The following is a 26213-nucleotide window of genomic DNA, read 5'->3' on the forward strand; positions in this document are numbered from 1 at the left end:
GCCGGTAAGAGAGGTGGTTTGATTCTCGCCGGCGGGACAGGCATTCCAGCAGCGGGACTTCGGCCCATCGCGGGCCGGAGAATCGCCGGAGGGGCCCGCCAACCGGCGTGGCGCGATTCCCACCCCCGCCGAATTTCCGGTGCCGGAGAATTCGGCAACCGGCGGGGGCGGGTTTCACGCCAGCCCCCGGCGATTCTCCGACCCGACGGGAGGGTCGGAGAATCCCGCCCCAGATTTGGAGAAATGCAGAGATCTCGGAAGATTGTAGGGTTAGAGAAGGTTGGAGAGATAGGGAGCGGTGAGGCCCATGGAGGGATTTGAAAATATGGGTGAGAATTTTAAGTTAGAGACGTTGCTTAGTGGGGAGCCAAAGTAGGTCACCGAGCAGAGGGATAATGAGTGAACAGACTTAGTGCATGTCAGTAGGAGCAGCCATTTGGATGACCTAAAGCTTACAAGAAGGTGGAAGATGGTTGGCCAGCCAGGACCTTGCAATAATTCAGCCGATTGGCAAAAAAAAGGCTCGGATGAGGCAAAGCTGAATGACAATTTAGTTTGTAGTTATTGGCTAGCACACAGTATGCTCATCTTCAAGTAAATCAGCGGACTTGTAACGTCCACCTGATCCACGGGAGCAGGCAGAACCTCAAACATAGCATCTGAAGGTGGAGACTTCCAGCAATGCAGCACACCTTCAGTTCTGCACTGGAATTACCAGCTGAGATTTACATGTTCAACTCCTGGAGGAAGACTTGCAATGCTGGTTTAGCTCACTGGGCTAAATCGCTGGCTTTTAAAGCAGAACAAGGCAGGCCAGCAGCACGGTTCGATTCCCGTACCAGCCTCCCCGAACAGGCGCCGGAATGTGGCAACTAGGGGCTTTTCACAGTAACTTCATCGAAGCCTACTTGTGACAACAAGCGATTTTCATTTCATTTCATTTCCAACACAAACACACAGGCTTACCGACTGACGACAGGTGACACCCAAGAACAGTGTTTTTCAAACGTTTTATTCCCGGGACCCATTTGTGCCAACCAACCGGCCGGCCTTGGCGACCTACGCCGGCTTTTCTAAGCTTTAATGCAAAAGGGGAGCCTGCTTGGTCCTTACGATCTCATGACAATCAAATTCACAGGAGGAGAGGGGGATGGAGGTGCACACTTCGCCAGTTCCTTTGTGTCGTCTTCACCTTTGTGAGAACGGAAAATCCAACCGCGCACATGTAGGTCGTCGTGAAGGACAACAGCAACCAAATGCTTGTTTTACTCAGCACTGGATACTCCTGGGAGAGACTACTCCAGAATGCTGACAGCTTTATGGGCTTTGGTGTGTTTCTAATGTGCTGTCACAGGTCAGGTACAGTAGGATACTCTTTTCACTTGGAGTCAGCTGTAAGTAAATAACTGACTCACGTTGCTCCAGCTGCTGACCCCGGTGTCAACTGGGCGCCACGGGGTCCGTGCATGCGCTGTGGCACCGGTGCCAACGCACGCATGCACAGTGGCTTTCTTCTCCGCGCCGGCCCCGACGCCAAATGGCGTGGGGCTACAGGAGCCGGCGCGGATGAAAGGAGGCACCCAGCCCGAAAGGCTGGCCCGCCGATCGGTGAGCCCCGATCGCGGGCCAAGCCACAACGGAGGCCCCCCCACAGGGTCGGACCCCCCCTCCCCCCCCCCCCCCCACAGGCTGCCCCCGGACCCTTCAACGCCGAGGTCCCGCCGGCTCAGAGCATATTAGAACGGCGCCGGCAGAACTCGGATTTATTGCTACGGCTGCTCGGTCCATCTGGGCCGGAGAATCGAGCGGGTGGGGGCCCCTCTACGGCGTCGCACCGACCACGCCGGCGCCAATAGCGGCAATCTGCGGAGAATCGCCTCCCGGCGTCGGAGCGGTGTGGCGCGATTCGCGCGGCGCGCCGGGGATTCTCCGACCCCCTGAGTCCCGCCCATGGACTTTACGGCCTTATTTGCATTGGCACAATTGACAAAACCACATCTTCATGCTGCTTTCTTTCCGCGGTACGTTTCTTCTTCTTTGTCAACTGTTCACCAGAGGCACTGGAGCTCTGTACAGAGCTAACACTAGCACTGCTCTGTTCTGCTGTGGATTCTCCTGAGCAGCTCTCTCCAGCAGATTTAGATGTGAAATCCTGACCAGTAGGTACACTGTTTATGTGTGTCTTTGACTGTCTCTTACTTGTAAGAAAATGATTCATCTTCACAGTCTCCTTGCCCTGCTTGATAGCAGCTGGAAAGTGGAAGAAGCTCTCCTCCGTGATTTGGTGTCAAAAGCACACACATGGAGGACACTTTACGTCAATGTACTTGCAGGGTGTGTGACCTGCTCACTGCTGCCGCTTCTGGCTGGAAGACTACACACAGTCTCATTTCCTGCTCATTTAAAAGGTGGCAGCGGATGCTATTCTCAATAACAATGGCAGCAGCGGCCGTTGGGACCTTCTCCCGCGATCGGGACCACTGTGGGAACGTTGCGACCGATCTCCTCGCAAACCCCCCCCACCCCCCCGACACCCGTCCGTGACCCACCCGCGGGTCGCAACCGCACTTTGAGAAACCCTGCCTTAGGAACACCAAAAATCTCTCAAAAAACCTTGAAGCCGGGAAAAAGGATGATTCAGCAACATCAAAAACAGCTGTATCTCCTTCAGCCCCATGAGTGAATTCCACTGTTTTAGATCATGGTTGATTTGTATTTCAACTCCCATTTACCTGGGTTCACCCCGTGTCTCTTGCGATCCTTATCGCTATCACAAAAGGATTGAGTGATTTGGGAAGCTCCAATTGTCTCTCCGCATCCAACCTGCTGTGGGAGGGAGTTCGAGGTTTCCACTAGGCCTTACGTGATTCCCTGTCCAGAGCAAACACATTCTCCATCAGCACCTTATTGAATCCTTTTTAACAGTTTAAACACCTCAGTCTTAAATCCTTTAAATTCAAGGGATCAGAAGCCAAGGTTACTTAACCTTCCTTGTAATTTAACTCTCTAAGCCCTGGTACAAGTGCTGGGACGCAGTGGTGTATGGTATTGTCGCTGTGAGTATTTCCGAAGCACAGAGGAATGCTCTGGGGACCTGGGTTTGAATCACACCATGGCAGATGGTGAAGTTTGAATTCAATTAAAAGAAAATCTGGAATTTAGAGTCAAATGATGAGCATGAAACATTGTCGCCAAAACCCATGTGGTTCACTAACGTCCTTTCGGGAAGGAAAGCTGTTGCCCCTACATGTGACTCCAGACCCACAGCAATGTGGCTGACCCTTGCAGGCCCTCAGGGATGGGCAATAAATGCTGGCCCGGCCAGCGACGCCCACATCCCATGGGCGAATAAAGAAACGCAGCGATGGTGAATCTGTGTTGTACCCCTTCAGTAAGACCAACATATCCTGCAGTGACGGGCAGCGCCCAGAACTGAATGCAGCAGAGGCATCATTTCCTCACTTTTGTGGTTCGAGCCGCCGAGGGATAATGAAGCAGAACAAGAAAAGGAAAGGCTGAGAAAAGTGGACAGGAGTTGAGGATTATAATAAATTAAACATACTTGATGTTGCTCGATGGCTGTGTGTTGATACAACTTGCCTCTTTTGGCAAGAGGTAATGCCAGAGTGAAAGAGTTGCCAATTGAATCCTCACTTAAACTTTGTCGGCAGGTCTGGATGCCAGAACTGTTTGGCGGCACGGTGGCGCAGTGGTTAGCACTGCTGCCCATGGCGCTGAGGACCCAGGTTTGATCCCGGCCCCGGGTCACTGTCCATGTGGAGTTTGCACATTCTCCCCGTGTCTGCGTGGGTCTCACCCCCACAACCCAAAGATGAGCAGGGTAGGTGGATTGGCCACACTAAATTGCTCCTTAATTGGAAAACAATAATTGGGTACTCTAAATTCTGGGGCGGCATGGTGGCACAGTGGTTAGCACTGCTGCCTCACAGCACCAGGGCCGGGTTCACATCCGGCCTCGGGCGACTGTGGAGTTTGCACTTTCTCCCCGTCTCTGAGTGCGTTTCCTCCGGTGCTCCAGTTTCCTCCCACAGCGCAAAGATGTGCAGGTTAGCTGGCTTGACATGTTAAATTGCCCCTTAGTGTCCAAAAGATTAGGTGGGATTAGTGGGTTATGGGGATAGGGTGGAGGTGTGGGCCTAGGTAAGGTGCTCTTTCCAAGGATCGCTGCAGACTCGATGGGCCGAATGGCCTCCTTCTGCACTGTAAGGATTCTATGATTCTATGAACTGGGACACAAATTCTTGTTTGGTGTTAACATTAAACAATCATGAGTTTGGGGTAGCATAGCCAGGTGGTAAAGAAAGCAATCTGCATCGGGTAAAAAGGGGAAAAGGACAAATTGGGAAGAACTTTAGATATTGGGAATCTTGAATGAGATTAATAATAAAAGAGAAAGCAAAATTTTAGCTTTGTCCAGATGATATCGGGCGGAATTCTCTCAAAAATGATGGTCGGCGGGATTTTATGCCTCCCAGTCTTGTGATTCCCGGCTGCGGGAGATGAAATGAAAATGAAAATTGCTTATTGTCACAAGTAGGCTTTAAATGAAGTTCCTGTGAAAAGCCCCTAGTTGCCACATTCCGGCGCTTGTTCGGGGAGGCTGGTACGGGAATTGAACCGTGCTGCTGGCCTGCCTTGGTCTGCTTTCAAAGCCAGCTCTTTAGCCCTCCATTTTCTGGCAGTGGGAATCTCTGCTCCCACTGATGTCATTGGGATTCCGCACCCCACTCTGCCGGGAAACCAGCGGGCAGGGCTGAGCTGCCAGCCAGACCAGGGAATCCCGCCGCCAACGAATGGCCAGGGAATTCTGGCCAAAGCATCATTTCGGGTGCGAAAGCCGGTACGAATCCCGCCGGCTGTTCTGGCGCGATTCCCATTACAACTCTCCCACACTTAGTTATCTCTCTGGAGCCTGCGGTGAAACCCGCCAAGGAAGAGATGTGTGGTTCGGAAGACACCAGCAAGCCCGGCCTCATAAGGATGGGGGCGATCTCAAAGAAAGATTCAGGCTACCCACACCGCCACCCTCCCCCCCAAATATCTCTGGCATCGTGGAAAGATGGTCCTCCCAAAAGATCTTCCTTCAGACCCCACCCCCTTCCAACCAGCATCAGGCCACCCTCCCTCAATCGTCGGAACCAGCTCTCCTCCCCCACCCCCAGTGAGAGACACACTGCCATGGGTCGCCAAATATCCCTTCCTTCATGCCTTCCCTTCATGTCCCTGATGAACTCCCTCCTCCCCCCCCCTTTCATGGCGTCTCCCTCAATTACCCCCCCATCATGTTGCTCCTCAAAACCTCCGCTTTGCTGGCCACGCCCATTACAGGCCCCGTCCCTTGTCCGTGCCCCTTGACACCTGGCAGTGCCAACCTGGTGTCCTGGCAGGGTTCCAGGGCACTACACTACCCTATCTCCGACCATCCAGGGGTAAATAGCTTCCAATGTCTGGTCTTAGTTGATGGAGACCCGTAGTGATTCCCGCCAGGCCCACATAGCGCTGGCGTGATGGAGAGTTCCAGGAGCCGGACACTCCAGTTGGAAATGGGGCGAGCATATATCAATGCTTACTTTAATATGTTCATCTGGTTTGCGCCCAGTGAGTGTTGTGCGTGGAGCGCAAATTGGACAGAGAATCGTCCCCATCATTTCTGAAAAATCTCTTGCTTTAAAAAGGGGTCCCTGGTGGTAAAAACACCTCATTAAAAGGATTCCTAATGTTGACTCTTTCCAAGCAGGTGCTTAGAGTGGGCAGCTCTCCTTATAATGGGTTCTTGGGTGAGCCTTTAAAAGGGACCCAGATGGTGAGACTCTATTGGGTGAGTTATGTGGGCGGGTTGCCAGTATATACTGATCAGTAATCCCTCACATGTCTTGTTTCCCATTGCAGCTGCACACGGATCTGGACAGCGGAGGAGGGAAGATCAGGTACATCCTCTCAGGTGAGGGGGCCGGAACTATTTTTGTTATCGATGAGAAAACAGGGAACATCCACGCAACGAAGACGCTGGACCGGGAGGAGCGCGCTGAGTATACTTTGATGGCACAAGCTGTCGACCGGCTGACAAACAAGCCGCTGGAGCCTCCCTCTGAGTTCATTGTGAAAGTCCAGGATATTAATGACAACCCTCCCGAGTTCTTGACCGGTCCTCACCACGCCATGGTCCCCGAGATGTCGAATGTGGGTAGGTGCCATCGCCTTCACCAAACATTACACTGCAAATTTGTTCTTGTTCATTATGATGTGTGTTATCATTCATATGTATTACTCATTGTTACCATGTATTCATAGTCATTCATCGGTCCATCCTTTCTCATCTGTACTTATTCATTATTGCACTCATTCATAAGGGCACTTAGTCTAAAGCTCATCTTTCTATCCTCAATCGACAGTCATTCAATATCGTTCTCCGATACTTAATCATTTATTCATTGCGAGACGCATTTGTTAGTACATTTATTCATTACACTCTTCCTTTGTCTACTCATTAATTCCTGTACTTATCTATTGTTATGCTTATTTGGTGCTATACTCCTTTGTTAAGTTACTTATTTATTACTGCACTCAATCTTATTCTCACAATCTATTCACTCGTCAATGCTACTGATCCAGCTTCCAGAATTGGCTCAGCAGAAATTTCTTTCCGACTAAATACTGGGAAGGTCAAAGCCTTGGCCTTCCATCCTGCCACAATCTCTGCTTCCCAACCACCGATTCCAGCCCTCGCTCGGCAACTATGTGACACTGTTCGCAGCCTTGGTATCCCATTCAACCCGTAGCTGTGCTCCCAACCCCATTTGATTTCAATCACCAAGGCTTCACACTCTCACTTCTGCAATATTGCCTGTGTCCACCACATCTGCCTCAGATCATCTAATGCTGCAACTATCATCCATGCCTTTATGGCATGGTGGTACAGTGGTTGGCACTGCTGTCTCACAGCACCTGGGATCCGGGTTAGATTCTGAGCTTTAGAGTTTGCACGTTCTCCCGTGTCTGCTTGGGTTTCCTCCGGGTGCTCCACATCCCTCCCACAGTCCAAAGATGCGCAGGTTAGGTGGATTGGCCATGCCAAATTGCCCCTTAGTGTCCCAAGGTTAGGTGGGGTTACGGGGATAGGGCGGGGGGAGGTAGGGTGCTCTTTCGGAGGGTTGCTGCAGTCTCGATTGGCTGAATGGCCTCCTTCTGCACCGTAGGCATTCTATGATTCTGTGGTCCCTCTAGTGATGGATATTCCTGTGTTGGGTCATCGCACATATTCAAAGGCTGAATTAGACAGAGTAAAATCTACCAAGAAGTCAAGGGCAATGGGGCAAAAATTGTCATGATCAAAGCAGCCATAATCTTATTGAATGGTGGAGGACTCTTGAAGGGCCGAATGACCTCCGCCAGTTCCTATACCTTGTTTGTATACTCTGCCATGGCTTTGGATCTTGCACTAATTGTAAACTTCAGCTACTCCAAACCTTTTCTGTCATTATCCAAACTTGCACCGGGTCCTGTCCACACATCACCCCAATGTTCACTGGTCGACATAGCTCCCAGTCCTGTAGCGACTATGTTTCAACATTTGCATCCTTGCTTTGAAATCTCTCCATAGTGTTGCCCCCTTCCTAACTCTGTAAACTCCTCCATCCTCAACCTCCCTGACATCTTTGCGTTTCCTCTCAATCTGACTCCTCGCAAATGCTTGATTCCCATCATTTCATAGGCGTCAGCACTGGTGGTAGGCCGAGACACTGAGCTCTAAATCTCTCTGCTGCGCTGTGTCTTCTTACTCCTTCTAAATGCTCCATGGACCCTTCCTAGCCGTCTGCCCAATGTCTCTTCACCTGACTTGATCGCAAATTTTGTCTGATAATCACTCCTGTAAAGAATCTGGAGAGGTTGAACTGCATTAAAGGGGCAATGTAAATGTAAGTTGTTGTCACTCTATTCGCTGTTATAGTACTTGTTTACACATAATTCATTCTGGAATTTCTTTATTGCTGTACACTCAGCCACAAAACAAATTGGTTCTTCAACATTAGGGACTTATTTTTAAAAATTAGTTATGTCACAAATTATTTCTGGTTGTTGGACAACATCCACATATTTTGAGATCAACGGTAAAACCAAAATTGGCAAACTAACTGTTGAAAACTGGGTGGTGGAGTGGCTTTTCCCTTTGTTAAATTCCTCCTCTGCTGGTAGGCTTTGCTGGGGCAGTATTGGTCCAGTTCCCTTTTGCTTTACAAAAATATACTTTATTTGTAAAATGCCATTACAAACATTTCAAATTGGCCGTCACACAAAGTGCAGTCATTTTCTACATCGATCTGAAGTGCTTCCATACAATTGTGATACATGTAATATTAACTGCCTGCACACTATCTTAAATTGTTCTCTGCTCTGCTCCTAGTCTCTCTCCACTCTCTCCATTCTCCCAGAAGCCTGAAAGACATTCCTTTTTACAGGTCTGCTCCCCAGCGCCATCTGGTGGTGGAATATAGTACCGCATTAACTCTTCATGTGCCAGGCATTACACATAATGTCACATTAAAGGCCTCTTCCCACATACCCATATCATTGAGGAGCCACCAGTAACTCCCCCCCCCCTCCCCCCCCCCACCCCTGCCTATTTCCATTGACAATATGCCTCCACCAAAATACCGATAGGCTTCTACTTCCCTTGGGTGGCACATGGCGCAGTGGTTAGCACTGCTGCACTGCGCCAAGGACCCGGGTTCGATCTCGGCTCCGGGTCACTGTCCGTGTGGAGCTTGCACATTCTCCCCGTATCTGCGTGGGTCTCACCCCCGCAACCCAAAGATGTGCAGGGCAGGTGGATTGGCCACGCTAAATTGCCCCTTAATTGGAAAAAAAAAAATGAATTGGGTACTCTAAATATTGTGGGCAGGTTCATGACCCGGAAATGAACCCGCCACCAGATTCCTGTCTTCGCCATGAAAATCCGTCCCGTCAACTCTCTTCCCCTCTCCACAGATGCTGCCAGACCTGCTGAGCATCTCTCAACACTTCCTGCTGTTACTTCAGATATCTCCTGCGTCTGAGGTATTTTGCTCCTGGCCTGGGAGTGTTTGATGCTGTCCTGGATTGCACAGGGTATAAATTCTCATTCTCAAGCATTGAGAATGTCCCTCAACTCAATAAATAAAATCAATTGTGAAAAGAGTTGTAAATTCTTAATTCCTGACAGTACACGGGTGAATCAGATTTACAACAGCTGCTGTAAAAGAAATAAAGAGGCCACTTAGATATAAAAGGTAGAATTAGAGAGGCTGATAAGTTTTATTGCAGTCTCTTTCTCGGACATGGACATACCAAACTAGTTGTGGGTTGAGAAGAAAAAGCTTTGGTATTATTTTGAGCAAGTATAGGGGTGCTGCCTTTTGCCTCCTACCCACATCCTGGTTAATGATTATCCCCAATCATTCTCGCTATGTAGTGCCGTCATTGCCCAAGGCTGACTAATCGTGTCTTATGCCGTGTTAATACAAAGGAGCAAGCCGAACGCAGGGACTACCTCAGGCAGGGGGGGATGGAAACTATTCTGGTGGTGTTATTCTGCAACATACCTGTGCCATCGAGTCAACTGGGCTAATGGACCCCAATTCTCCAGCACCATCACTAAAATAAGAGGTTATCGGGTGCTTGTCATTTTGCGGTTTTGTGCGACCTTGCAATGACACCAAAGTGACTTAAATTCCTGTATTACTACAGAAAAGGTACTTCATCGGCTGGAAAGCATTTTGAGACGTCCTGGGGTTGTGAAAGGCTCAATAAAACACAAAGGACAAAAACAATACAGCACAGAAACAGGCCCTTCGGCCTTCCAAGCCTGTACCGGGCATGATATCACCTTTGGCTAAAACCCTCAGCACTTCCTTGTGTCGTATCCCTCTATACCCGTCCTCTCCATGCATTTGTTGAGATGCCTTTTGAACGCCGTTAATGTGTCTGCTTCCACAACCTCCCCTAGCAACGCGTTCCAGGCACTCACTTTTCTGTGTATAAAACCTGTCTCGCCCATCTCCTCTAAACTTTGCCCCACGGACCTTAAACCTATGCCCCCTGGTGACTGACCCCTCCACCCTGGGAAAGAGTGCCTGCCCATCCACTCTATCCATGCCCCTCATAATCTTGTTGACCCCTATCAAGGTCGCCCCTCAACCTCCGTCTTTCTAACGAAAACAGTCCGAGTCTATTCAGCCTCTCCGCATAGCTGACACCCTCCAGACCAGGCAACATCCTGGTAAACCTCCTCTGCACCCTCTCCAAAGCCTCTACATCCTTCTGGTTGTGTGGCGACCAGAATTGTGCGCAGGTTCCTTCGATTTTTCCTTCACAGTTGCTAACTTTAGATCATTCGAATCTAATTGCTGTCCGAGTTTTTGCAACTCGGTCATTTAGGTCACGAGACTTTCCCACTCTGGAGGGGGCAGAGGTGGGGAGGTGGCAGGGACCCGCTCGCCACCCTCCTGCCCAAGTAAATGTACCCCCATCACCAAATGCGCCATGCAGGAGGGCATTACATTCCGCACATTTTCTCCATGTCCACCCAATCAAACCCCTGCAGAATCTTTACAAGGCCTTTTACAGTTCACACCCCCCAGTCTTCGCTTTTCGAGTGCGAGCAGCCCCGGGCCACACAATCTTTCCTGATAGATATAGCATTTCTGGTAGGTAAATCTTTTTTTGCAACTTCACAAGTGCCTCAATGTCCTTTTTAAAGTGCCAACAGTTTCTTGCCTGGTGTAGTTTGCAAAGCGTTTCATAACAAAACTCTGGTATCACACAGCTGACAGCTCGAGGTATAAGGTTTTGACAGCATGATAAATGGTGAGGCTTGGCTTTGGGCTCACTGCAGTCTTTCATGCACCGTCTCCATTTATCACTCCCTCGCTCCCTTTGACAATGTGATCATCGCTTCCCTTTCAGGTACTTCTGTCATTCAAGTCACAGCCACAGATGCCGATGACCCATCCTACGGGAACAGCGCTCGGCTGGTGTACAGCATTCTTGAGGGTCAGCCTTACTTCTCAGTTGAGCCTCAGACAGGTATGAAGGGGAACCATTTAATACTAATAGACTGGTGGAAAAATGTATCACGCAGGCTGGTGGAATGTTGGTATTTATCTCACGAGGGAGCTGGATAAAGGGAGGAATTCAGTTTTGCAGGCGCGCCTTGCTCAAGATCTATGGCTTGCCAACTCTTATCACTTAATTACCATCTCCACACTTTTGATGACTAATAAGCAAATGTATTCAAATAAAGTGTAATATCCCAGACAGGACCTACGGGATGGAAATGCTTCTATTCCCCGTGCTCCTTGCGGAATATGAGCTCCCCTGCTCGGGGCGAGTATCTCAATTACCCAGTGTATAAATGGTCGGACAGTAAGAAACCGACCAAGAAGGAACCAGGTAAGTCTATGTACATATCATGATGTGGAGATGCCGGCGTTGGACTGGGGTGAGCACAGTAAGAAGTCTTACAACACAAGGTTAAAGTCCAACAGGTTTGTTTGAAGTCACTAGCTTTCGGAGCACTGCTCCTTCACCTGAGGACGGAGCAGTGCTCGGAAAGCTAGTGTTTGAAACAAACATGTTGGACTTTAACCTGGTGTTGTAAGACTTCTTACTATGTATATATCGTTTGTGAATAAAACTTTGTTCTTATTTTTACTGGGTGTGGACTGTGTCCTTATTAAAGAAAGTTTCAAAGAACAACATTTATTTTAATGCCGCTATGAATATCCTCCTGATTGCTGCTTGCAGCGTAATCCTGGACGTTAATCTTTAATTCCTTGGGCTGTCTAGATAATCCTAAAGGTTTGGCAATCCCAGCCAAACCCTATCTGAAACACCGTGTTCAGTGTTGGACACTGACCCTCCGGAAGGGTATCATGGTCTTGGGAGAACGGCAATGTAGGTTGACCAAGATGATATCAGGGTTAAATTAGGAGGGGGAGGCTTGATAAACTTGGCTTGTCTTGCCTTGAGTTTAGAAGGGATGATAACACAGTGGCAATGTTACTGGAGTCAGAAACTTGCATTCAAATCATACCACGGTGGCTAAAACGCAAATCAGTCAATAAATCTGGAGCCTCATGGATAATGCTCATGGAATGACCAGATTACTGTAAAAAAACCATCTAGTTGCTAATGTCCTTCAGGGGAGGAAATCGGCCATCTTTTCCGGCCTGTCCTACACGTGACTCCATATTCGCAACAGTGCGGTTGACACCTAACTGACGTCGAGCAAACCATTGTTGCTTCACAGCTCCAGGGTCCCGGGTTCGATTCCCGGCTTTGGTCACTGTCTGCGCGGAGTCTGCACGTTCTCCCCGTGTCTGCGTGGGTTTCCTCTGGGTGCTCCCACATGTCCCAAAAATAAATAAAGAAAGAAATAATCTTTATTGTCGCAAGTAGGCTTACATTAACACTGCAATGAAGTTACTGTGAAAAGCCCCTAGTTGCCACATTCCGGCACTTGTTCAGGTACACAGAGGGCGAATTCAGAATTTTCAGCTGGTACGGGAATTGAACCCGCGCTGCTGGCCTTATTCTGCATTACAAACCAGCTGTCTAGCCCACTGAGCTAAACCAGCCTTGCTAAAGATGTGCTGGTGGGTAATTTGGACATTCTGAATTCTCCCTGCGTGTACCCGAACAGGTGCCGGAATGTGGCGACGAGGGGCTTTTCACAGTAACTTCATTGCAGTGTTATTGTAACAATACTTGTGACAATATAGATTATTATTATTACAGTCAGCACCTACACCACATGAGGCTACAGCGGTTCAAAAAGGCGGCTCACAAGGTCAAGCAGGAATGGACAATAAATGCTGCCGGCCTTGCCAGTGACGTCACATCCCAACATCAAATATTAAAAGAAGAAAAGCTGTAATGAGGAATGATCCAATCAAGATATTTAAAATGTTTAAAGGGAGCAGTAGGGTAGATATGGAGAGAAATTATTTCCTCTGTTGGAGGAATCGAGGGCGAGGGGCCACAATCTTCAAATCTGGGGCGAAATACTCCGGTATCGGCGCGATGTCCACCGACCGGCGCCAAAAACGGCGCAAATCAGTTGGGCATCGCGCCGCCCCAAAGGTGCGGGATCCTCCGCATCTTGGGGGGCCGAGCCCTAACGTTGAGGGGCTAGGCCCGCGGCGGACTGATTTCCGCCCCGCCAGCTGACGCAGAAATGACATTGCCGGGCGGCGCATGCGCGGGAGCGTTAGCGGCCGCTGACGGCACCCCACGCATGCGCAGTGGAGGGAGTCTCTTCCGCCTCCGCCATGGTGGAGACCGTGGCGAAGGCGGAAGGAAAAGAGTGCCCCCACGGCACAGGCCCGCCCGCGGATCGGTGGGCCCCGATCGCGGGCTAGGCCACCGTGGGGTCACCACCCGGGGCCAGATCGCCCCGCGCCCCCCGAGGACCCCGGAGCCCGCCCGCGCCGCCTTGTCCCGCCGGTAAGAGAGGTGGTTTAATCCACGCTGGCGGGACAGGCATCCTAGCAGCGGGACTTCGGCCGGAGAATCGCGGGGGGGGGGGGGCCGCCAACCGGCGCGGTGCGATTCCCGCCCCGCCGAATATCCGTTGCCGGAGAATTCGGCAACCGGCGGGGGCGGGATTCACGCCCGCGCCCGGCGATTCTCCGACCCGGCGGGGGGTCGGAGAATCTTGTCCCAGAGCTCGGTCATTTCGTAGAAATAAATAAAAAAGTAATTCTTCACATAAAGGCGGGCGAAAATCTGGAACGCTCTCCCTGCCAAAGGCTATGGGTGCTGCGGAATGCTGTTGTATCCCAGGCCGACAAAGATGGATTTTAGTTAGGTCAGGGTATTGGGAGGTATAGATCAAAGGCCGGTAAATGGAATTGTGGTAGAGATCAATTATGATCTTACTAAATAATGGAGCAGGCTTGAGGGGCTGAATGACCTATTCCTGTTCCTAATTACACAGCTGTCACGGCCAATGCGAATCACACTCCGAGCGAGTGTTTGACACCCAGCAGTTCTCTGAATGGTTCATCATGATGTTTCGAAAATGGAAAAAAATAGATTTTCCCTTTAAAGTGGAATATTTACCATTTTTAAATCATGACACTCTATCCCGATGTACTTTCTCCTCAATTTCCCAACCCTGTCACCTGACACCCTATTTCCATAAACCTCCTCAAATCCTTTCTCTTTGATTGTGCCTTTCCACCCTACCCTCTGCCCCTCTCCCCTTTCCACACTCTCTCCCTCTTTCCGTTTCCCCACCACCTCTCCCCCCTTCCCCCACTCTCTCCACCCTCCCTGTGCAGACTCTTTCTCAATCCCCTCCTCCTGCCCCATCCTTCTTCCACACTCCCCCTTTCACACACTCTCTCCGCCTTCCCCATTCACCGCTCTTTCCACGCCTTCCCCTTTCCCCCAGCTCTCACCATCCCCTCCAGCCTTTCCCGCATTCTCTCCATCCTTCCTCTTTTCCCCACCCTCTCTCCCATCCTCCCCCTTTCCCCTCACTTCCCTTTACAACCCCTCCCCCTTCCCCCACTCTCCTTCCGCGGCTCCCCTTTTCCCCATCCTCTCGCTGTTCCCAGCCTGTTCCCTTTTTCCGAAAAGGAAAAAAAAACCGCAGTGGAGTAAAATGAAGTCAAAGTGTCTGGGAAAAATGGCTGTTCCTAAATGATCATAAAACTTGCTTTGGAACCGTAGCCATGGTTAGCGAGACAGTTTCTGTTGAGTTCTAATAGGCATTAAATAAGGCTGGGCTTCATTACTATCCAGGAGTGGTTACAGAGCAAGTGTAAAGCATTTTTTAAAGTTTATAAACAATATAACATTGTGTTTTATATCACTCTAGTGGTTTGCAGAGTGTTATACAGGCATTTCCTATTTGCATAATTTATTCAGACGAGGGGAGTGGGACTAATTTGCTTTTATAGTCAGCCCTTGGAACTGCCTGTGAAAAGAGTACTTCGGTAATTTGGCTCTCGTTTGCTCGGAATGTTTATCTCCAGGGCTCATTCACATATTGGAGGGGAACGAACTGGAAGGAAAGATTAGGGAAAGAAAGAATTTGAATTTCGATGGTGGTTTTCATGACCGCAGGGCTTTCCAAAGTTCTCCGCTGACGCAATACTTTTACTTCGAAGTGTCCCGCACGGTGGGCAGCCCGGTAGCACAGTGGTTAGCACAGTTGCTTCACAGCCACAGGGCCCCAGCTTCGATTCCCGTGTGTGCGTGGGTTTCCTCCCGCAGTCTAAAGATGTGGGCAGGTTAGGTGAATTGACCATGACAAATTGTCCCTTAGTGTCCAAAAAGATGTGGTGGGGTTACTGGGTTGTGGGGATAGGATGGAGGCATGGGCTTACGTAGGGTGTTCTTTCCAAGGGCCGGTGCAGACCCGATGGGCCGAATGGCCTCCTTCTGCACTGTAAATTCTATGATTTTATGACCTCCCTCAGAGTGGACAGGCCCAAGGGTTGAATGGTCACTTTCTCCTTTGACGTTCCTGTGTATCAGGAAAGATATCTTTGCTCAGGTGAATGAGACATGTTCGGACAATAAAGAAGGCTGGATGGAGATGCAAGTACTGGGGTTTTCATAGAATAGAATCCCTAATGTGCAGAAGGAGGCCATTCGGCCCATTGAGTCTGCACCGGCCCTTGGAAAGAGCACCCTATTTTTTAAAAAAATATTTTTATTCTCCTCCTTTTTCACATTTTCTGACAAATTTACACCCACCAACAATAAACAATAATCAGTAACAAATATGTCAATCCCCATGTCAATAACAACAATCCTATCCTCCCACCAAACCCTAAACATTAGCCCGCATGTTCACACAAACAAATGACACAAAGGAATTAGGGATCACCCATAGTCGCCATTAACACACACAGTCCCCCTCCCCCCCAACCCTCCCACCCACACGCCCCAACTAATGTTCGATGTTATCCAGTTCTTGAAAGTGCATAATGAATCATGCCCATGAATTGTAGAACCCCTCCATCCTTCCCCTCAGTTCAAACTTAACCTTCTCAAGAGTCAGGAATTCCAACAGGTCCCCCCACCACGGCAGGGCACAGGGTGGAGAGGTTGCTCTCCAACCTATCAGGATCCACCTTCGGGCGATCAACGAGGCGAAGGCTACAACATCTGCCTCCGCATCCGTTTCCAACCCTGGCTGGTCCGACACCCTGAATATGGCCTCCTGGGAGACCGGGTCCAGTTTCACGTGCACCACTTTAGAAATTACCCTAAAAACCTTCTTCCAGTAATCCTCCAGCTTTGGTCAGGACCAAAACATATGAACATGATTAGCGGGGGCCCCCCCGCAATGTTCACACACATCTTCCACTCCCTCAAAGAATCGGCTCATCCTCGTCCTCTTGAGGTGTGCTCTGTATACCACCTTCAGCTGTGTCAGCCCCAACCTCGCGCATGAGGTGGAGGCATTCACTCTCCGGAGCACCTCACACCAGAACCCCTCCTCCATATCCTCTCCCAACTCTTCCTCCCACTTTGCTTTGGTCCCTTCCAGTGGTGCCTTCTCCTCTTCCAAAATAGCTCCGTTAACCGCTGACGCTACCCCCCTTCTCCAGTCCCCCTGTCGTCAGCACCTCCTCCAGCAATGTGGAGGCCGGCTCCACCGGGACACTCTGTATCTCCTTTCTGGCAAAATCTCAAACCTGCATGGAGCACCCTATTTAAGCCCATGCTTCCACCCTATCCACGTTTCCCTTTTGGACACTAAGGGGCAATTTTGCATTGGCCAATCTGATACACCATCAATAATAGACGACGAGCGGTGAACTTAACTGAGGCATCTCTCCTTACGTGGTCCGTATCTAATTTTGCATGAGAACATCAAGTAAAGCGTACCTTGGACACTCTATTGTGCTAAAGATGGAATATAAATGCGAATTAACGTCGTTTCCACGAGGATTTTAAGTTCTGATTCAGCAATGCAACCTCAGACTCAGGTCCATTTTCCTCAATGCGAACACTGCCTGTACAGTACTGAAAATGGTGATCCTTCCTCGATCCCCTAGGCATCATAAGGACAGCTCTTCCAAACATGGATCGGGAAGCAAGGGAGGAATACCTTGTGGTAATACAAGCCAAGGATATGGGCGGCCACATGGGAGGTCTCTCCGGGACGACAAAAGTGATAATCACCCTCACGGACGTCAACGACAACCCACCAAAGTTCCCGCAAAGTAAGAAAGCTCCACTTTATCCTTTCACTTTTTCAGGTCTGAAGGGTTACGGAACCAAGTCATGTGGAGGGAGTTGACATATTAATCAGCCATGAGCTAATTGAATTGTAGAAGAGGTTGGAGCAGTTGAACCACCTGTTCCGATGCACTGAGTCTCTTGCAGGAGGAGTGACCAGACAATTATTGCGCATTTTTTCTGTTTTACTTTTCTAAGAAGTAGCTGAAAGACAATTCCCCTACACTGCGGCACTCCCACAGTAAAGTAAAGTAAAATCACCACAGTCCCAGATGACCAGAAGCTGCTTTCCCGTTTGAGGGGGGACAGCTGACTGGTGGTGATTTAACCCGAGGGTCACCGCACCTCAGGCGAGGGGCAAGGTTGAGAAGGCAGGGCCTTCATGAATAACCTCAGCCAGTACGGGAACTGAACCCGCACTGTTGACCTCGCTCTGCATCCCGAAACTGCTGTCCATCCAACTGAGCTAAACTGCACCCCCCCTCCATCAGGAGTACCAGCATAGATTGTGTACTGGCGATTCTAGTGTGGGACTTGACTGTCTAACCCTGAGGCAAGCACATGCTGCCACTAAAAGCAATGGAGCTTCGAAAGTCCATCCATCATGAGGTGGCCCCAAACCTTCTGTGAGTTACTTTGCAAACCTCCTGAGGGGTATGTGGTCCTTCACTCATTATCACGCTGGGCTCAAGTCTTCAGCACTCGGTGTAAACTGAATTCTTTAGCACCAGTGTACTCCTGATGAGATAGTTTAATTCATTCCCAGGATGTGGACAGCACTAACAAGACTACCATTCAGTTCCCGTCCTCAATTGCCCCAAGAAAGTGGTGGGCCTTCTTTTTGAACCACCTTGGGTGTCATGCAGGCACTTCAGAGGACAGTTACGAGTCAATCAGATTGGTGTAGAGCTGGAGTCGGAGATTCAGACTGTGTAAGAACAGGCGAGGACTTCCTTCGTTACCGATCGTGATTGAAGGAACCAGCTGGGTTTTTAATTACAATCTGACAGCTTCTGAGTCATTTTTATAACCTTATTTTTTTATGTCAATACTGAATTCAAATTATCAAACTGCCCTGACGGGATTTGAACCCACGTTCTTGGCATTACTGGCCCACAAATGTAAACACTATACCAGCAGCATGGTAGCATTGTGGTTAGCACAATTGCTTCACAGCTCCAGGGTCCCAGGTTCGATTCCCGGCTTGGGTCACTATCTGTGTGGAGTCTGCACATCCTCCCCGTGTCTGCGTGGGTTTCCTCCGGGTGCTCTGGTTTCCTCCCACAGTCCAAAGATGCGCAGGTTAGGTGGATTGGCCATGATAAATTGCCCTTAGTGTCCAAAATTGCCCTTAGTGTTGGGTGGGGTTACTGGGTTATGGGGATGGGGTGGAGATGTTGACCTTGGGTAAGGTGCTCTTTCCAAGAGCCGGTGCAGACTCGATGGGCTGAATGGCCTCCTTCTGCACTGTAAATTCTATGATAATCTATGAAACCCAAAGCAGCTCGATGTCAGTTGACACAAATGTGCCCCACCACAGCCATGCCGATTGACATTTTCCAACTCAGGTTCAGTTTCCACTCTGTCATCAAGGGGGCGCCGCTACCCACTGGTAATTAGTGACATTCAAGTAAGAAATTCCATTGTAAGCAAGGTGTGTCGTTCGTTTTTCTTCAGGTGTATATCAGATGTCGATCTCCGAGGCTGCTGATCTCGGAGAGGTAGTGGGGCGGGTGAAGGCCAAAGACCCAGACATTGGGGAGAATGGGATGGTGTCCTACAGAATCATTGATGGAGATGGCAGAGATCTGTTTGAAATCGCGACCGACTCACAGACCCAGGAGGGAGTTATCAAGCTGAAAAAGGTACTGGAGCATTATTAAGTGAATGTGGGAAAGGGATTGTTCACCCTGTGAGTGCACAGTGAAAACAGCCGGCGGAAACACTTACCCGATCAAAACCCTTCATAATTTTTAACGCCTCGATTACATTTCCTGTTGATCTCTCTGAAGGAGAACAATCCCAGATTCTTCAGTCTCCTAAAATAGCTGAAGCGCCTCATCTCTGGTACCATTCACGTAAACCTCAACCGTAACTACCCTAAGGCCTTGACGTCCTTCTTAAGAGTACGGTGCCCAGAATTGGGTACATTTTTCCTGCTGAGACCTACCCAGTGATTTGTTTAAGTATCATTTAAATGTCCTTGCTTTGTACTCCATAGTTCCCTCTAATTACAAAGCCAAGGATTTTCTTTAACAGCTCAACACTCCAGTTGAGGAGTCTCATTCACAAGGAGTGTTGTTCACCAAATTGCAGACTCGTCTGTTTAATTGACTGTTGAGCGCTGCTGATTACAGGCAGCCCACAAACAGCCCTCCTCTGCTTGCCAACCTCCAGGATTGTCCGGAGGTTTCCAAAACTGGAAGATGAATCTCCAGGTCACTGTTGCCAGTAGCCTGGGAGGAAAATCAGAGGAAAGATCATTAAACGCTTTTATTTATTGCTGGAACGGAAAGGCAGTGATTGAAGGATTGCTAGAAACAGAAACATTGCGTGGTCTTAAACATGGGGGTGCCGTTGATGGAGCAATACGAAATTTCGAAAAAAGGATTGGATGAATATTTGGAAAGGAGGGCATGTGCCAAGTGCTGGGGGAAGAACTCTTCCCCAGCAGAGGCAGAAAAGGCCCAGCAGCCTGCATCTGTACTGTAAATTGCAGAAATAACTGTTTTATTCCTTCACGGTATGTTGGTATCACTGCATTTATTGCTCTTCCATAATTTCCCTGAAATTGAGTGGTTTGCTCAGCCATCTCCGAGGGCAGTTAAGACTCAATCACATTGTTGTGGAGTCACATGTAGGCCAGACCGGGTAAGAATGGCAGACTTCCTTCCCGAAAAGACATTAGTGAACCAGATGGGTGTTTACAACCTGATTGTCAGTTTCGTGATCACCATTGTTTCAATTGCAGACTGATCAAATTTATTTAAATTCCACTAGCTGCCATGGTGGGACTTGAATCCATGTCCCCCCAGTAAGTCGGGCCTTTGGATTGGAAGAGAGAAAGTCACCATTGTCCCAGACGATCATAGGGTGCTCGCTCGCAACTTTGAGGGGGGGCGGGGGGGGGGGGCTGACTGCTGGTTGTTTAGCCTGAGGGTCACCACACCTCAGGCGAGGGGCAAGGCTGCAAAGACGGGGCCTTCATGAATAACCTCAACTATCAGCGCCAGGGTCCCAGGTTCAATTCCCGCTGGGTCACTGTCTGTGCGGAGTTTGCACGTTCTCCCCGTGTCTGCGTGGGTTTGCTCCGGGTGCTCCGGTTTCCTCCCAAAGTCCAAATACATGCAGGTTAGGTGGATTGGCCGTGCTGAATTGCCCTTAGTGTCCAAAATGGTTAGGGGGGTTATTGGGTTACGAGGATAGGGTGGAAGTGAGGGCTTAAGTGGGTCGGTGCAGACTCGATGGGCCGAATGGCCTCCTTCTGCACGGTACGTTCTATGTTCTATCACGGGGATTGAACCCGCGCTGCTGGTGTTGCTCCGCATCACGAATCCGCCATCCATCCAACTGAGCTAACCGGGCCTTTAGATTACTAGCCCAGTGCCATACCGCTACACCACTGTCTCCTTCCAATGATTGACTCACTTGAGTGTGACAAGGATTGCTCCCTTTCCAATTGGCTGTGAGAAATTGGTGCCTGAGTGGTAGACCTATGGGAGTGGTGGTTTCTGGGAGAAGGTCATGTGATGAAATTTCCAGGAACGCACACCAGCCAGGGTTGGCTGTCCTTCCTTCTCTTCATTCAAGCGCTTGGAAACTATTCCCAATTCCCCCCCCCCCCCCCCACCCTTCATCTTACGTTCCCACACAACTTAGGTATTATGAATACAATTCTATCTTTAAACAGTAAGTAGGAGAGCTGACCTTTAGTTACAGGATGCAAGATGGTCTTTTTTTTAAATTGCTGAGATTGGAGTTTTGAATCATGGCCAGAGTGATAGCACAGAGATCTATCACTGCCAACTGCTGAGGTCTCAGTGAAGTAAATCGGCAGCAGTCTCACATGTGCACCAACTGGGCAAGATTCCACAGCTCCAAAACGGTCCAGATTCGAGAGCAAACTGGCACAAAATTGGCATTATCAATCAGGGCACCCGTGAGGAAATAAAACAATCCCACACCGATACAGTAGGTGAGCTTGGCGTGTGTGGGGGTGGGGTGGGTGGTTGGGGAGTTGCCACTGCTTCCTAACTCACACAAAGTCCTATTCACCTATCACCCTCTGTGCCCACTCACCTACATTGGATCCCACTTAAGCAATGCCGAGGTCTTAAAATCTGCATCCTGTTTGAAAATCTTTCCATGTACTCGTATCGTCCTCCTCCTCCCCACTTATCTTTGTAACTCCCTCCAGCCCCATAACCCACTGGGCGGCAAGGTAGCACTGTGGTTAGCACTGTTGTTTCACAGCTCCAGGGTCCCAGGTTCGATTCCCTGCTGGGTCACTGCCTGTGCGGAGCCTGCACGTTCTCCCCATGTCTGCGTGAATTTCTTCTGGGTGCTCCGGTTTCCTCCCACAGTCCAAGGATTTACAGGTTAGCTGGATTGGCCATGCTTAATTGCCCTTAGTGCCTAAAAGGTTTAGGTGGGGTTAAGGGAATAGGGTGAATGTAAGGGCTTAAGTAGGTGCTCTTTCCAAGGGCTGGTGCAGACTCGATGGGCCGAATAGCCTCTGTAAAACTGTAAAACTTCATGCTCCCCCCAAATTTGGAGTCTTGTGCAACCCCTATTAATCGCTTCACCATTGGCAACTGTTCCATTAACTGTGTCAATGTGCCAGGTTCCTGAATCACAGACACCAAGGATTTATAGTGAAGAGTAGTTTGTTTATTAGTTTAGCAGCTACTTCAACACTTGTGCTCCCGCAGCCCCGACACGTGACCTCTGTTGTAGCTGTGTCATCTCTTGACTACTCGGCCTATAAGCTGCCTACGGCCCAAGGTCTTGTTGCTGCAGCTGCAATTGGTGGCCATTGCTGATACTGAGGGATATTCCTGTGTCTGAGTTGGAATTGCTCTCTCCACATTAAACAACAATCCCATTCCTCAGCATTGAACCCCCTCACTTCTGTGCATGGGAGTAACATGCTGTGTAGAAGGAGTCATTCCGCCGACCATATCCATGCTAGGTCATTGTGGGAGCTCTACAATTAGTTCAGCGCATACTAGGTGATAATAACGTGCTTTGTAAAACAAACATTCCCATCTCGGGTAGATGGTAAAAAGGGGTAAACTTTAAGGAGTGTCTTAGAGCCTGAGTGAGAAGCAGAGAGGTTTAAGGAGTGCCTTCCAGGGCTGAGGACCTCGGCGGTCAATGCCACAACCGGCAACGGTGAAGTGGAAGCGATCAGGATGAATACGATCCAGAACAGGAGGAGAGCAGAGGGTATTCAAGCTGGAGGAGGTGACTGACTTGGGTGGGAGGGAGCAAGACCATGGAGGGATCTGAAAATTCCTGAAATCAGCTGGGTGCATTAACTGGCTATAAAATCCTGGATCACCGATGACCGAAAGACAGACATGGGCTGTGTCATATTGTCTCCAGTTGCGGCGCCTCAGTAACTAATCCTGAGCCAGCTCTATTTAATCAGCTAGAGCAAGTTTAACATCATGCCTGACCTTGGAAAAGTCGTGTATGGACCCAAACTCAGTGTAATCCATTATTCAGATCTTCACAACATCACCTTAATTAGGGCTGTCAGTTTGTATGTAAAATTCATGCTAATCTTACCATCTGTTTTTTTTAAACAACCTGATCAGTCATGATAGATGTCATTCTACTCTTAAAGGTGCCTTTTGACCATTTCTTTTTCAACTGAAGCGTTTGCTTTCATTTCTTGACCCGAAAGAATTACACAGAATTTTCACAAATAAATATCCATGTCGCCCTAGCTGGTTTTTCCACTGGAAGAGACCCTCCTCTCAGTCCCTCTCCACCTTACCCCATCAGCATACCCTTCTGGTTATTTCTGCGTCGTGTGTTTATCTAGACTTAAATGCATCACTGTTGTACAAATCAACATCCCGTCCCCCTGCAGCGAGTTCCACACTCTCACCATTATCAAAGTAAAGACGTTCCTCCTGAATTCCTTATGGATTTCTTTGTTGCTATCCTGATACTTGTGGCCTTGAGGGCACACTGCCTGAAGGTAAAGTTGAACCCTGGCCCTGTTGTCTCCATCTAATCAGGAAAGCAACAAAGAAAATCTTTTTTTAAAATTTTAGTGTACCCAATTCATTTTTTCCAATTAAGGGGCAATTTAGCGTGGCCAATCCACCTATCCTGCACATCTTTGGATTGTGGGGGCGAAACCCACGCAGACACGGGGAGAATGTGCAAACTCCACACGGACAGTGACCCAGAGCCGGGATCGAACCTGGGACCTCGGCGCCGTGAGGCAGCAGTGCGAATCACTGCGCCACCATGCTGCCCGCAACAAAGAGAATCTACCGCCATTGGACATTGCATGACAGAGTGCATCAATTAGGAGAGAGATTATGTGAACTTTGCCCTTTTTATTGATTGGTCCCGTAGATTGAAAGTCCTCCACTATGAACTACCCTAGTTCCTGTTGTATTCCTGTGCACTCCTTTTGACGAGGGAGGCTAATTTACTCTTGCATATGCTACGATGCATATGTAACAATTCTATGATACCTCTGCCAAAGAAGACTATGCGATGTGTGGCACAGTGGTTAGCGCTGCTGCCTCACAGCGCCAGGGACCCGGCTTCAATTCCGGCTTGGGTGTCTGTCTGTGTGGAGGTTGGATGTTCTCCCCGTGTCTGCGTGGGTTTCCTCCGGGTGCTCCGGTTTCCTCCCACGGTCCAAAGATGTGCAGGTTAGGCGGATTGGAGATGATAAATTGCCCTTAGTGTCCGGGTTGCAACGATGGGGCGGGGGAGTGGGTCTAGATAGAGTGCTCTTTCGGAGTGTCAGTGCAGACTCAACCTGCTGACTGGCCTCCCCCGCACTGTAGGGATTCTATGGTTGGCCAAATGTGGCATCACGGCTGACCCCCGTCTCACCCTGAAGCCCGCGCGACTACGCAGAATCGCCGAGCAGAAACTTATAGCCAAGTTCCGCACACGAGTGCGGCCTCAACCGGGACCTGGGATTCATGTCGCATTACATTCATCTCCCACCATCTGGCCTGTGAAATCCTACCAACTGTCCTGGCTTGACACAATTCACACCTCTTTAACCTGGGGTTACCCCATCTCTGGATCTGTAAACACTTAATTAACTGAAAATGCTTGCATTCTAAGCATTGTCTTGCATCATTGACTTTGTCTATATAATGTTTCTGGAACGTATCTCTTCATTCACCTGAGGAAGGAGCAGTGCTCCGAAAGCTAGTGTTTGAAACAAACCTGTTGGACTTTAACCTGGTGTTCTAAGACCCCTTACTGTGCTCACCCCAGTCCAACACCGGCATCTCCACATCATAATCTGAAGTCCAAATGGAAGCACTTCTCCAGTAGGGTGTGCTGGACATCCCTCAGGAAAGGGAAGCCTCATTTTGAGTCTCGCTCTTCGTAGACCAATTGCTGACCCATCACCCTCTACATTGACTAAGACCGGAAAACGTTAAACTGAGTACATCCCAGTTAACCAAACTGCTAACCAAAGATTCAAATCCAGAGTTGGCAGGGAGTACTTTCGGAGAAGCTAAAAAAAATCATCAGGTGATGGGGTCAGATTACAGATCGGAGTGTGAAGACATTTAGGGTGACCGGAGTAACTTGAAGGCACAGTGGTTCGCACTGCTGCCCCACAGCACCAGGGTCCCGGGTTCAATTCTGGCCTCGGGTCACTGTCTGTGTGGAGTCTGCACGTTCTCCCCGTGTCTGCGTGGGTTTCCTCCGGGTGCTCTGGTTTCCTCCCACAGCCCAAAGATGTGCAGGTTAGGTGGATGGGCCACAATAAAATTGTCCCTTAGTTTCTAAAGGCTAGGTGGGGTTACGGGGATAGGTTGGAGACATGGGCTTAAGTAGTGTGCCGTTTCCGATGGGCCTCATGGCCTCATCCTGCACTGTAAACTCTATGATTCTATGAACAAAACAGGATAATACACAGGGAAGGGGACGAGGATTGACTGGGGAGCTGACAGAGGGATAACGGCCCATTGACCTCTTCCTGTGCTTCATCGTCACATCATGAGGGCATTTAAAAGTTTATTGGATAAACATATGGATGATAATGGCATAGTGTAGGTTAGATGGCTTTTGTTTCGGTGCAACATCGTGGGCCGAAGGGCCTGTACTGCGCTGTATTGTTCTATATTCAATCAAGTTACGTTAAAACTGGACGGTATCTTGGTTCGACCATACTTGTAGCAGTTGTGCGCAGTTCCTATCTCCGTATTATTAAAAAGATATAGAAGGACTGGCGATGGTGCAAAAACAGATCTGCAAGGGTGATAGCAAAACTGAAAGGTTATATCTATCAGGGAGGACTGAACAGGCACTTTCTCCAGAAGCAGAGGATTGATATGATCGCGCTCTTTATGATTATGAAACGGTTTGATACAGAGAGAATATTTTTCCACTCGTGAGGAGATAGTTTAATGAATCCTGTCAGGAATTCAAGAGAAACCGCTTCACCCAGAGAGCGGTGAGAATGTGATATACTACCACAGGGAGTTGTTGAGTCAGTTGGCATGGATGCATTTAAGCACAATGCATGAGGGAGAAAGGAATAGAAGGATATGATGATGGGATCAGATGAAGAGAGGTAGGTAATTTGGAGCAGAGACAATGGCGTGGATCAAGTCGGCTGATTGATCTGTTTGGCCATGTTTGCTGTATGCTATCCCATGTAAACTGATGTGTCTGAATGGTCATGGACCATTTGTAAAGCTGGCAGTGAGGCCAGCTGTGTCTAGGTT

The 26213-nt window shown here is 49.2% G+C and overlaps 1 protein-coding gene across 2 annotated transcripts in view; it reads left to right on the forward strand.

Moving 5' to 3' along the window:
• The window catches only part of cdh11 (cadherin 11, type 2, OB-cadherin (osteoblast)), a 231756-nt gene that overhangs the window by 123916 nt on the left and 81627 nt on the right, over nucleotides 1-26213 (forward strand). For both annotated transcript variants that reach the window (XM_072517819.1, XM_072517820.1), the window contains exons 3-6: nucleotides 5911-6205; nucleotides 10963-11082; nucleotides 17079-17246; nucleotides 18940-19127. In XM_072517819.1, the coding sequence (XP_072373920.1) occupies nucleotides 5911-6205; nucleotides 10963-11082; nucleotides 17079-17246; nucleotides 18940-19127 (771 nt within the window). The remainder of the gene's footprint in view (nucleotides 1-5910; nucleotides 6206-10962; nucleotides 11083-17078; nucleotides 17247-18939; nucleotides 19128-26213) is intronic.

This window comes from Scyliorhinus torazame, chromosome 10 (genome assembly GCF_047496885.1).
Source record: "Scyliorhinus torazame isolate Kashiwa2021f chromosome 10, sScyTor2.1, whole genome shotgun sequence".
Classification (NCBI taxonomy): domain Eukaryota; kingdom Metazoa; phylum Chordata; class Chondrichthyes; order Carcharhiniformes; family Scyliorhinidae; genus Scyliorhinus; species Scyliorhinus torazame.